We start from the raw sequence: 12706 nt of genomic DNA on the forward strand, positions 1-12706 counted from the left end.
TCACTGACAGCTGCTGTTGTAGGAAATGGAGACTTTTGGAGTATTTTCAGCAAAATATTGGTGATATGTACAGGCTTTGGCGGCAGAGCCTTGTTCTGGGATGATGTATAAGATAGATCAGAGATGAAGCTGACCCTCTCTTGGTTTGAAACAAATTTATAAAACAACTGTAATTGTTCAGTTATTATTTTTTTTAAACTGTAATTGAAAAATGACATCTCTGGTTGGAGTATTTTCTTCTAAGTCTTAACTCCTAAAATTGTCCAAAGGACCGTTAACCAAGGTTAGTGGGATGCAGTCATGGTGAAGCTAAAAGTCCAGGCCCTTCATTCCTCCAGGAGCAGGGAAGTGAAGTGCCATCTGAGGGCTTATGATGTGCTATCATCGTTAGGGGGACTTTTACATAAGTTACCTAGCTGAACCCTCACGCAATAGTTGTGCTTCTGTTTTTGTAGATGATGAACCTTGAGCTCTGGGACCTTAGGTAGTTGCATCCATGTCCAGTAAGTGACAAACTTGGAATATAACACTTACTTCAAAGTCTGTGTTGAGGCATTCAGCAGAATCTGATTTTTGTTAAGGTTTTTTTTTTTTGCCAAGGAAGATTAGCTCTGAGCTAATGTCTGTTGCCAGCCTTCCTCTTTTTTTGCTTGAGGAAGATTAGCCCTGAACTAACATCTGTGCCAGTCTTCCTTTACTTTATATGTGGGTCACTGCCACAGCATGGCTGACGAGTGGTGTAGGTCGGCGCCCAGGATCCGAACCGGCAAATCCAGGCTGCCGAAGCGGAGCACGCCAAACTTAACCGTTATACCACGGGGCCAGCCCCCAACATTTTTAATTAAGTCTTTTTGGAGCATGAGTCTAGGCTTTAGAGAACATGAACACTGTTTTATTAGGGTGGCATCAGTATGTTGGAGATCCATACTGAACATTTTTTTTTGTAGGAGAAGACCCGAGAACAAAAAGAAGTAGATCTGATTCCTAAAGTCCAGGAGGCTGTGAACTATGGTTTACAAGTATTAGACAGTGCATTTGAGCAACTAGATATAAAAGCAGGAAACTCAGACTCTGAAGAAGAAGATGCTAATGAGCGGTTGGAACTGATCCTTGAACCAAAGGTAAAGACATTCAATTCAAATATTTATTGTTGCACCTGTTGTGTTTTGGGTACTTTACTTGGGCACAGAATCTGTAAGACATGGACTTTACTTCCAGGAAGTGAGCATGTCGCATAGCAATCTCATATTGACTCCATCAGATAGATATGCTTTACACAAGCATTGATCGAGCACTTACTAGGTACAAGGCAGCATGCCAAGTTATGGGGGTACAGAGGTGCAGGGCATGGTTTCTGCTCTCCAAGTGTTTCTTACAACGTTACCAAATGGTAGGGGAGAGGAGACATTTATATGAGTCACCATCATAAGTGCTCTGAGAATTGACTTCGAGCTGGCAAAAGAAGGGTAAAGATGAGGCTTGAATAGGGTTTTGAAGGATGAGGAGGCTTATGAGAGGTAGAGATTGTTGGGAACCTGAAATTCTGTAGCTTGTGTCAAGGGAGACTGTACAAGTGTTGATAGACATTTGGGTGGTTTCCAGGTTTTGGCTATTATGACTAAAGCTGCTATGAGTGATCATAAACAGACTCTTAGCCTAGCAGGTATTTATTGCTTTGCTGTTACTTTCTCTTGGATTGGCAAGGGAGACAATTGGGGCCACACAGAGTCACTCAGAAGTAAACATAAAAGGTTGCTGTATTGAATTTGAGACAGTCCTTGTGACACACAAGTGCTTTGAAACATTCTACAAAGCCAAACTCTCCTAGTCATTCACTTAGCTGCACATTTCTCTTCTGATTTGAGCTTACACTGTCGTACCAAGTGGGAGCTGATCTTTCAGCACTGGTACACTTGCTGGCTTGCTTTTTCACTGTAGTAATTTAGGAGTCAGTAGTGGACCCTGGGAAATGTATTGCCTGGGCCACACTTGTTATTTCCTGATCGCACACCACTTTCTCCTTTACAGGAGGATTTGGCGATGCCTTCTGAGTCAGTGAACAGTTAGCCTAATTAATACTTTTTTTTCTTTGCACTAAATTGGTTGCTGTTGTATCTTTAAACTTTACATTAGCCTTCCCAAACTTGTTGTTGTTGTGTACAGCATCGGAATTGGTCTCCCCTGTCCCCCAAGGTCTTTTGGATAGGGACGAGGTGATATGGCCAAAGAGTCATGCCTCGTAGAGGACAAGTCAGCTTTTCCTCGGCAGTGGAGATGGGAGGTTGTCCTAGGGTAGAGCACTTTCTTCACCTTAAATTTTTAATGTGTGTGATGGTTGGGACTCAGAAGTAGAGTAGTGAGGTGGAAGGGTCCTCAACGTGTATTACCGTGTTCACAGTCTCCTTCAGTTCATTCTGTTGTTTTATCATCTGGTCTTATTTTACCAACTTCACTTTTCTAAATTATGCAGTGTGAACCTCTGGGGGATATTATTCTGTTCTTCTCTGGGTTTTTTTTTCCTCCCAGATAGGTTCTCGTCAGTCTTTTGGATGTGTTCCTTCAGTTCATTACGTTGACTGTTGATATTTGCATGGTTGCCATTGTTTCTTTCCTCTAGCCCATGCTTCTTGTGCTCTGTTCCAGCCTTTTCTTTGCTCTGATGCAGTGCGAAGGAGTCCTCCTCGATACCCTTTGTGCCTTGTTTGTGACCTATTTGTCCATACCACCTCCCCCAACCTGGACATACCCACGTGCCTTCTCATAGTTATATAAAGCATTTGGGTTATTTCCTCAGTGTGATTCTCTCCAAATTTAGGACTATTATTGATGATTTTCAAGATTGGTTGGTTTTTGCTCACCAGGTGCTGCTTTTTAGGGCAAGAAGGTAGGGTAGCTCACTAGAATTCCGATTTCCTTCCTTCCTACTTTGGTCCTCCTCCTTTTGAACATGTTACTATGAAAGTTGTGCACCTCTCCATGTTCGGTTTCTGCTGGTAAACTTTTTGCAGGCTTTTGCCATTTTTGTTAATAGGCACTTGAGAAGGGAGATTCTGTGTGATTCAGTTTTACTTTGCCGTCTTTACCTAGGATTTGACTTTTTTTAAATCAGTGATTTTTTTTTTTTTGTACTTTTAATCCTGCTGTGTTTCTTATTCTGCACTTTTATTGTGTAATTTGTTTGGAGTACTCAGATGGAACAAGATGTCAAATAGAACACCTACTTTTATTTTTTAACCTAAACCTTTAATGGCTTATTCCCTTCCATTATTTACAGGATCTGTACATTGATCGTCCTTTACCTTATTTAATTGGGTCAGAGCTCTTCATGGAGCAGGAGGACGTAGGTCTCGGAGAACTGTCTAGTGAAGGTACTCTTTTGCAGCAAATATTTTTGTTACTTTTAACATTTATATCTTAACTTTTTGTTTTAAAGTAATTTCAAACTTGACATTAAATTTGTAAGAATAGTACAAAGAACTCCCGTGTACCCTTCACCCAGGTTTACCTGTTAACATTTCACCACATTTGTTTTATCATTCTCTATATATATACATAATATTTTTTTCTGAACTTATTTGGGAGACATCATGCCCTATTACTCCTAAATATTTCTGTGTGTATTTTCTAAGAACAAAGACATTTTGTTATATAACCACAGTATAATTATCAGTCAGGAAATTTTGCTGGACATTATTAATACTACTATATTAGCTAATCCTCAGTCATATTCAAATTGTGCCAGTTTTCCCAATAATGTCTTTTACAGTCTCTTTTTAACTCAATCCAGGATCCAGTCCAGGATCCCTCACTGCGTTTAGTTGTCAGATCTCTCTAGTCTTCTCTTAGTCTGATACAGTGTCTTAGCCTTTCTTTGCTTTTCAGAACCTTAACATTTTTGAGGAGTAGGGACCAGTTTTTTTTCTTGGTAATTAATAATTTTTTTTGTAACTAAGAAGTATCTTGTGGGGAGATACTTTGAGGGGATATCACTGTTCCATTCCTCTCTATAGTGAAGATACTTGTAGTTCCAGTTAATGAGTATAGATAGTTTTATCAGAATCTCTGATCCTGATGTATGGTGGTTTGTGATTTTGGGAAGGAACTAAGGATGTTTCTTATGAATATTGGCGATAACCCTTATCTTTCTTCTAACCAGAAGGTTCGGTAGGCAGCGGTCATGGTAGTATTGCAGACAGTGAAGAAGAGAACGAAGAGGAGGTAAGGGCCATTTGGTGTGTCTCGGTCATGGTGGGCAGAAACTTAGGATGTCTTTAGAAGGATAGTAAATAACGTATTTGTGAATTAGCAATCTGTTTTCAGTAATCTTTTAACAGTGATAGAAGCCATATTCTGAAGTTTTTTCCTTGAGATTGGATTTCCTTTTTGTCTTGTGTACAAAAACAGGGAAAGCTCCTTTAGTCTCTTCTACCAGTGCCCTCCCTCCCACCTCCCCACCAGATCCTCTTCTCACCAGTATATTTTGAGGGAGGCGGCTTAGATATTTTGGGGAAATCTCTACCTGAGATAGTCTTTGAGTAAGTTCTGTCTTTCAATAATTGTAGGAAAAAAGTCCACATTTAAAACTTTTTTACTATAAAACCTTCTAGACCCAGAGGAATGCTTAAAGCATCTACTTACATTTTAGCTTTGCTGATGCCTCTAGCATCTTCATATCCACAGAGTATAATCTGACTCCATACTCTAGGGTCTCGGGGTCTGTGGCCCTTGACCCTATTGTATCTGGAGTTGTTCCTTTTTAATGGAATATTCGTTATTGTAAGGGGCAGAAACACTTTGAAGGATAGTCCCTGAGTGTGGATTTCTAAAAGGAGATGGTATTGTATGTGTGCTTTTCTCTTCTCCCTCCCCATTTCCACAGTACCCCCCTGCTGCCTTCCTTCCTCCAGCCCTCCAAACAAAAAACCTGGCAGTAGGAAATAAGCTTTTCTTAAATAACCTCAGTGTAACTGGTTGTCACTAGCTAAGTCCTTTGCTTTTAGTCATTGAAACAACTCTTTACCTAATTGCGGGTAGCGAATAGCTGACATTCCCTTGGGCCTGATGAAGTAGTTATTCTACTTGGAGGGAATATAGAGAGTGGAGTCCAAAATGTAAATAACACAGACCAACTTTTGATAATTTAGTGAATTAAATGTGCAACTCTTTAAATCCAAAGGTAAGAGATGATAGTATAGATAGATATGAACAAATTGTTAGAGATGTTTAAATGAACCCTAAAAATTACATGTTATCTAGAACAACGGCTTGGCCATCTTACCACCTACCTGCCTTATCCGCACCTTGATACTTCAGGTGACCAGTAATCAGTACAAAGAGAGCAAGTACCGACTGCCCCAGAGACTTAGACCTGAAAATAATTTCTGTGCTTCTGAGTAAAGCCTGGGTTAACAACAAAGCCTTTTTTTCCTCTAAAGGAGTCAGATGAAGATTTTGCCAATCGTAGTGACAATGATCAAAACCGGGTAAGACTCATGTATTGATGTGACTTTACTTTTTTAAATGTTAATTGAAGCATAGCATATACACTAAATATGTACTAAAATTGTTTTTGAATGACTTATGAGAAAGTAAGGATTAATTCAGGTTTACAACTAATTACATTTCAAGCATTTCATATTTTTGGGCTAACTACCCCCTGTATATTTTTTCCCAACTTTGCTTTATATTTTTTCTTCATTTTTCGTAGACAACAAAGAAATAAAAAAGAAAATTGGGAAACAGAGCTTCTGAAAGAAGGCCCAATTACCAAAACTGAATTTTTCACATGAATCCCCCTCGATTGTTTTAAAATTTGAGACAGTATAGCAGTAACGTTAAGGAACACTCAGAAGATGAAAATCTTCTAATCCTACTGTCTTAGCACTGTTGTCTTAATTTTTGTATATCCTTCTAAGGGCATATTCTTTTCGTAATATGCATTATTTATTTTCTGCTATTTTATATTAACGTATCCAAGGTGTTTCCTTGTCATTTTAAATAGTCTTTGTAATTTGCTTCTTAAATTTCTATATTTTTTAAGCATATTGATATATGATACTGTTGTAGTCTCTAAATGTATATGAGAAATAGTTTATTTCTAGGTTTTCAGTATTTTCATGCATTCTTTGCTTCTGTGAACTGTTTCCTTAGGATTAAAGTAGTGTAGCATTACATTAAGGGCTCTTGATACTAGCGTCTGATGGATATTCCAAATTACAGATCATGCATAATGATTTTCCTGCAGTCTCATCAGCACTGGGATTATGATTTTTGCTACCATAACATATGTACAGTGGTATATTGAGATCATCCCAATTTGCATTTCAGTTTCCTAATTGGGAAACGTTTTTTACACAAAAATTTTCAACTATCAGATGAAGGCTTTGGCACTCTTTGGTTGGTACTTATATTTTCCCAGTTGTATTCACAAATGTAGCTAGTCTGTATAATTTTAATAATCAGTCCTTCTTTAGAGTAGTATATTTATTTCTGTGGAATTTGCTATTAAGATCCATAAGTTCAGACAGTTTTTCAAATAATAGAATATGGTGATTAAAAGCATTGGTATAACCATTTGTTTGTATTGTTAAAGATAGACTAGACTGGTTTTGTGTGCCGCAGGTAATGTTGGAGTTCTAAGGATTAAATTAGTTAATAAAGTGCTTTTAGCATAGTGCCTGCCACAGTTTATTGATTTAAACATTAAAATTTTTTTTTTAATTATACGATTTTTGCATCCCAGTGGCTGCTTTTGTAAAAATTAGAACTTAACAGATAAGGCTACGTCTGAGCTCTGCAGTCCTCATCTTCTCACACTCTCCAGGGGTGGTGTTACCATCTAGGAGCGTATATTTCCAAGTGTTTTTCTTTTATTTTACAAATACATCTGTGTGCATAGAAATGGTGTAGTTTGGGAGGGTTGGTCAGAGTGTCAGGCCAGGTTTATCATTCAGCGTTTTTTCACTTGATCTACTTAGATATCTCTCCAGTTGTTATGACTCATCCCTTTTAACTGTTAGTATTTTTATTAAGATAAGACTGTACTTGTTTAGTTATTCAGTTCTCTGGTGGTGGACATTTTTAATATTTCAATATTTTGCTTTTATATTTTTATACTGAAAATAAATCCTGTGCGTTATTTGTTCTAACTCATTTACTACTTCATAAATTTTGCTCCATTATTTGCAGTTTTGAAGGGGAAGTCTAAAGGCCAAGTGGCAGTATCATTTTTTCAACTTGATGACCATATCTAATAGTTCTAATCTGGTGATTTATACTCTTAGCACACTGCACAAATGAGCGATGAGGAAGAGGATGACGATGGTTGTGACATTTTTGCTGACTCTGAGAAGGAGGAGGAAGATGTTGAGGACATTGAAGAAAATACTAGACCTGTAAGAAAGACTACAGTTGCTATCACTTGGGCAGGTTTTAGAAGTGGTACCTAGGACTCATTCCTTTTATTGTCATTTATATTTGAAACCAGCTCATTTGTTATACTTGTCATTTCATTTATTTACACTTTTGAAAATAATGGTTGAGCATCCCAGACTGCCTTATGAGTACCATTTTCTTCTCCAAATATTATGATTATACAAGTTAGATCATTGAAAATATATTCAGTTCCAGTTTTAAGACCCTAATACTCCTCCCCTCCCCCATCCCCAGCCACCTCATGGTAGTTTTCTTATCCAGATCTTTGAGTATTAAAGTGAAGTATAAAAAAGTAAGGAAATAAAGAGCATCTCCCTTTGAAGGAGCTCTGAGTCCTGTTTCTCAGGTGACCTGTTTAGTGTGCATATATTTAAATTCATTCAGGTAAACCCTATTTTCTCATCAGTTCAATATCTTTGCCATTGTTTACATAGTTTTGTTAGGTGTCCTAAAGTAAACTGTACCAGCTTGTGTGTTATGAAAAAGTGATTCATTCTATCTTTTCTGCCGTAGAAAAGAAGTAGACCTACATCATTTGCTGATGAGCTGGCAGCTCGTATCAAAGGGGATGCTGCAAGCCGGATGGAAGAGGAGCAAACAAGTACGCCATCAAGATGAGTTAACAGGTGGTGGGCAAGTGCAGCCCTCTGCTGGGCTTCACTGAGGGCAGATTTCCCTCTTTATTTACTAAGGCATGGGAGGCTTAAATTGTAGTTCTTATTCTTTTTTTGGTTTATAGACTCTGATAATTGAACACCGTGGACCCTTCCCCCACCAAGAAAAATGCACATATGCACATATCTATATATGCAGTTTCTGGGGATTAATGGATACCCCAGGTTAAGAATCCCTGGCTTAATACTACTCCTATATTTTGAGTAGATAAAAATGTACTGTACAGTACATTCTAGTGATTTAACAGGGTGGAAAGATGTCAGAAAAACTCTTCCAACAAGTGCGGATTCTGGTGTGCACATGACCCTGCTATGTAAGCTGAAGCTTTCTGCCTTAAAAGGAGGCACTTCTGAGTCTCTGCTGTGGGTCAGGCACTGAGTGAAGGGCTCAGGTGGAGCTGAGATATGAAGTTGAATGTCTTGCTCTTAGCTTAGCAGTTGTGAGGATGACAGGCGTGTGTAAAGAATCAGTAGATAAATACTAAGAGTAGACTTGAGTATTGTTAAAACCATGAAATATTCTTCTAGCATTATCCCCAGGAGAAGTGAAACCTCGAAAGACATTTAAAGAGAAGAAGGAAAGGAGACCGCCTTCAGACGGTAGGCCTTTTCCCTCAATTCTGTTATCTTAGGAGGCTCTTAACTCAGGAATATTGCTTACATAATTCATAATGTGCCACTTGAAATGCTGACAGATGGGGTCTGTCTCCATTCACTTTTTCAAAGCATTTAAAAGCATGCCTTTGGGGTACTGGGAGGAGAGGTGAGTGTGGAGTAAAAATGCTTTAAAGATTAGAATTATTGGATTGTATAGTGATCGTTAGCTATCTTTCTAGAATTCTCTAGAAGTATAGAAACTAGGGATCTCTAGCATTTGTTTTCAATAAAGAATATATTAGGCCCTTTCATGTTAAACAGTAATGTCCATTATATTCCCATTTGTGACTGTGTCAATCTGCAGATCTTTATTTAGTCTGCTCTTCAGTCCCCAAATTCTTGGTGGTAGGGGTCTTGAATGGCAATTAAACCATATACTTGCTTCAAAAGAAATTTAGATGAAGGGGATGACCTGCAGAATTCACCCTGCTCCAGACGTTTACAGACTTGAGGGTGGGAACTCAGAGAGCCTTTTAAGGGATTCAGTGGACTATTCAGTGAGTTTTTGTTTGAAATTCCTCAGACTCCTTGTGAGGTGTGGTTAGATAAACTCCATGCCAGTTTTGGAGATGTTGTAAAGGCTAAGCCCTGGAATTGGAGTTCCACACCCATCTGGAACTCTCTCTGCAAAACATTCCTTTCTGTTTGCTAGATGAAGATAACTTATTCGCACCCCCCGAGCTGACCAATGAAGACTTCTCGCCATTTGGTTCTAGAGGAGGCCTGTTCAGTGGAGGGAAGGGACTTTTTGATGATGAGGATGAGGAGGTGAGTCAGTGGTAATCAGTGAACCTTTCCATAGCTGTGTGATGGGTCCACAAGGAAGAAATACACTTAGTTCCTTTAGTGGGGAAAAAATGGCTTCTTAGTTCGAAGTTGTTTCTACCTTCATATTTTGGGAGATTTTGGAACTAACAAAGTGAGAAAATACTGTATCCTGATGCCATTTGTCAGGTGGGGAGAGGATGTGAGTGTTAATAGTGAATAATTTACTTGGTTAGGCAGTTGTTTCTTACCTTATCTAGTGTCTTCTTCCATATTTGTATTTAGTTCCTGGACAGATCTAAGTTATTTCAGGATCTGATTTTTGCCATAATCTTCACTTTGGAAAAGATTTTCTGACAGAACAGTAAATATGTAGCTTTAAACTTTCCAAGGTACTTTTCTTTAGAAATCTTCAAATGTAGCTTCATTTTCCTCTGCTTTTTTGAATTCTGTGTCCTATACCTTATTACAACCAGAGTGACCTCTTCACGGAAGCCCCTCAGCGTCGGGAAGCTCGAGCCTCTGTTAATGAAGGTAAGCTTAGATTGAGGCTGACTGTGCTTCTTCCCGAACAGATTTCCAGAACTGTTTACTTCTCGTTAGGAGATGGGCCCCCTGAAGTTGTTCCCAAGCCTTACTTCTTTGTTAGGCAGGAAGCTATTGTGTTTGCCTTGGTCTAGTTAAAAGGGGCTCATTTTCACCAATTCATGTCTTGGAAAAAACAAAAGGACCATCTGTAAATCCACATCACGGTTTTACCTCTTTCTTAGGACAGAATTCATACAAAGTCAAACAGGAAAAGACTCTGTAGCAGCGTCGAGGATATTTTAACTTAATCAAGTTTAATTCAAAGAAACAATTCTAAAATTCTGCATGTAAGTTGGAGGTCAGTAATTTCTCAGCCTGGTGTGCATCAGAGTCATCTGTGGACTTTTTAAAAAGCACACATAAAAAATTTAAAAACTTACAAGTATTATTCCATTAGGTCCGTGGTAGTTCCTAGGAATTGGGGATTAGTTATTTGAAGTGATTTGGTCTACCTAGGCCACGAGTCGTCAGATTTTGGACTTGCCATGATGCTGGATGCCTTGACTGTCCTGTGGTTCCTGCTTCACTTGCCAGCATCGGTGACTTGCTGGGTTTCCCTCTTTCCTGTAGTTATCTTCATTTTTTGACTGATGTTTCAGATTTTCTGCTGTTCTTTTTTACTTGTTCGTTCTCATCAAACTGGAGCGGATGGAGTGGGAACTGTGGAGAAGCCCTGCTTGCTCTGCCCCCGCCTCCCCATTTGTGCTCTGCACCTTCCTTGGCCTCCCCAGCCAACCCCACTGCTCTTGTCTGCCCAGAGGCAGAGCGACCTTCCATGGGAATCACAGCTTAGATTGTGTTAGTACCGAGAAAAAGTCATCACGTTGGTAGAAAAGACTAAGCTAAGGAACTCTAAAATGGCTCCGTCAGGAAAAATTAGTTTTAAAAGGTCTCCTGTTAGCTATGTTCTGTGTTGACATATTTTAGGAAGATTAATTTAACAAGGAAAGTTATTTTCTTTGTTGAAAAAGTTATCTCTTTCTTTCTCATTTTAGTGTCTTCATCTTCCAAACCTGGAAAGAAAATCCCAGCAGGAGCTGTTTCTGTATTTTTAGGTATCCTAACTTAGGGTTTATTTTTAAAAACTTTATAAGTATCGGTTTGTCGTTTTAAAGTTGTCTTCTTCTGAGGGCTGGCTAGAGAGTAAGAAGAGCTTCGGAGGGCATCAGACAGCCTTCAGAAGGAGCTCATTTACTGGTGTTAGCTCATATTCCCTTAGAAATCCGTGGCTTGGACTCTTTTGTGTTTGAGTAACTAGGTGATTCTGCATTGTGGGATGTTCTGTAGCAGTAAAGGATGGAGGTTATTGGGTCCTGTTAATGTGTCTTGTGGATGAACTGAAACTCAAAGTTCTTGGTGGGTGGTATTGTTTTTTTTTTTTTTTTTGTAAAGTCAGGAGACCCACCCACACTGGCTCACAGCTGGGCTGTCCTGTCCCTCCACCCACAGGAGATGCTGATGTGTTTGGTGCTACCCCTGCTCCATCACTGAAGGAACCCCAGAAGCCTGATCAGCCTACTCCAGGGAAGAGCCCATACATCCCAGCAGCTGCTGGTCTCTTCGATGACGATGATGACGACGATGACTTTTTTGTGGCATCCCACAGCAAACCTCCCAAGACAGGTAGCCGTTCCAGCCTCTGTTTCTGGGTATTTAGCCAGAAAAAAATGTTGACCTAAAAAGGACATTAACGCTCCTCTAGTTCTGTATCTCTTGTAGTTCCAGAATCTCTCCTCAAGCATTCCTGTCATAGAGTTGTCTCATCTCTACTTAATTAGTTATGGTGCCTTGGAGGTCTCTATTTTATGAACCAGTCTTTCTGCTTTGGAAACTAATTACTTGGAAACTAATTACTAGGATTATCTTCCTTACAGAGAGCTGAAATCTGTTCCCCTATGTATCTGCTCAAGGTTTGTGGTTCTGACCTTTGGAATTACAGAGAAAGTTTCAATCACACTTTTTTCCAGCAGTCTTTAGTAAACTCTATGAGCAGAATGTCACGTGCTAGCTGTGTAGTTCCCAGCTTCTCTTCTTTGTGCCAGAAAGCCCAGGTAACGTTGACCTATCCTTGCATACAACAGGGTTTTCAACCTGTTGGCCACTTTACCACTCTTCTTTCCTCTGCCCTCAGATTTAAGCCAGTATGTTCATGAAATCACTCCTCTAATCAGTTTGTTTAATGTGCACGTGTCTCTCCCAGGACTCTTGTCAAAATGCCAATTATGATTCAGTGGGTGTGGAGTGGGGCCTGCAAATCTACATTTCTAACAGGCTCCCTGGTGGGCTGAGGTTGCTGGTCTGTGGATTGCACTTGGAGTAGGAGGGCTTGCATTCATTGGGTGTTTTTCCAGAAAAGAAAGGTAGACCACTAAGGTGCACACAGCTTCCAGCAGCCTGAGAAAAGGGCTCTGTCTCGTAAGGACAAGATGGGCCAGGCTGCATTGAGAAGCAGGCTCTCTGGACTATACTCCTTTTCCAGTGGAAGGTGTGGAAAGTAAGGGTAGCAGCAGAAACGTGAGGCAAACAATAGCCTAGTTATTTTAGAAAGAGTGCAAACTGGATGCATAATACACTCATATCTGGGCCGA

General features: G+C 39.5%; 1 protein-coding gene across 6 annotated transcripts in view; it reads left to right on the forward strand.

Annotated features, from left to right (window-relative positions):
• The window catches only part of WASHC2A (WASH complex subunit 2A), a 53947-nt gene that overhangs the window by 9552 nt on the left and 31689 nt on the right, over positions 1-12706 (forward strand). For 4 of the 6 annotated variants that reach the window (XM_004432433.3, XM_004432434.3, XM_087431846.1 and 1 more), the window contains exons 5-15: positions 948-1121; positions 3275-3368; positions 4157-4218; positions 5436-5483; positions 7284-7394; positions 7948-8035; positions 8637-8708; positions 9418-9533; positions 10007-10064; positions 11114-11173; positions 11568-11741. In XM_004432433.3, coding sequence (XP_004432490.2) covers positions 948-1121; positions 3275-3368; positions 4157-4218; positions 5436-5483; positions 7284-7394; positions 7948-8035; positions 8637-8708; positions 9418-9533; positions 10007-10064; positions 11114-11173; positions 11568-11741 — 1057 coding nt within the window. The remainder of the gene's footprint in view (positions 1-947; positions 1122-3274; positions 3369-4156; positions 4219-5435; positions 5484-7283; positions 7395-7947; positions 8036-8636; positions 8709-9417; positions 9534-10006; positions 10065-11113; positions 11174-11567; positions 11742-12706) is intronic. The other 2 variants (XM_087431843.1, XM_087431845.1) reach the window with 1 other exon arrangement.

This window comes from Ceratotherium simum, chromosome 6 (genome assembly GCF_057802395.1).
Source record: "Ceratotherium simum simum isolate JZ-2026a chromosome 6, ASM5780239v1, whole genome shotgun sequence".
Taxonomy (NCBI): domain Eukaryota; kingdom Metazoa; phylum Chordata; class Mammalia; order Perissodactyla; family Rhinocerotidae; genus Ceratotherium; species Ceratotherium simum.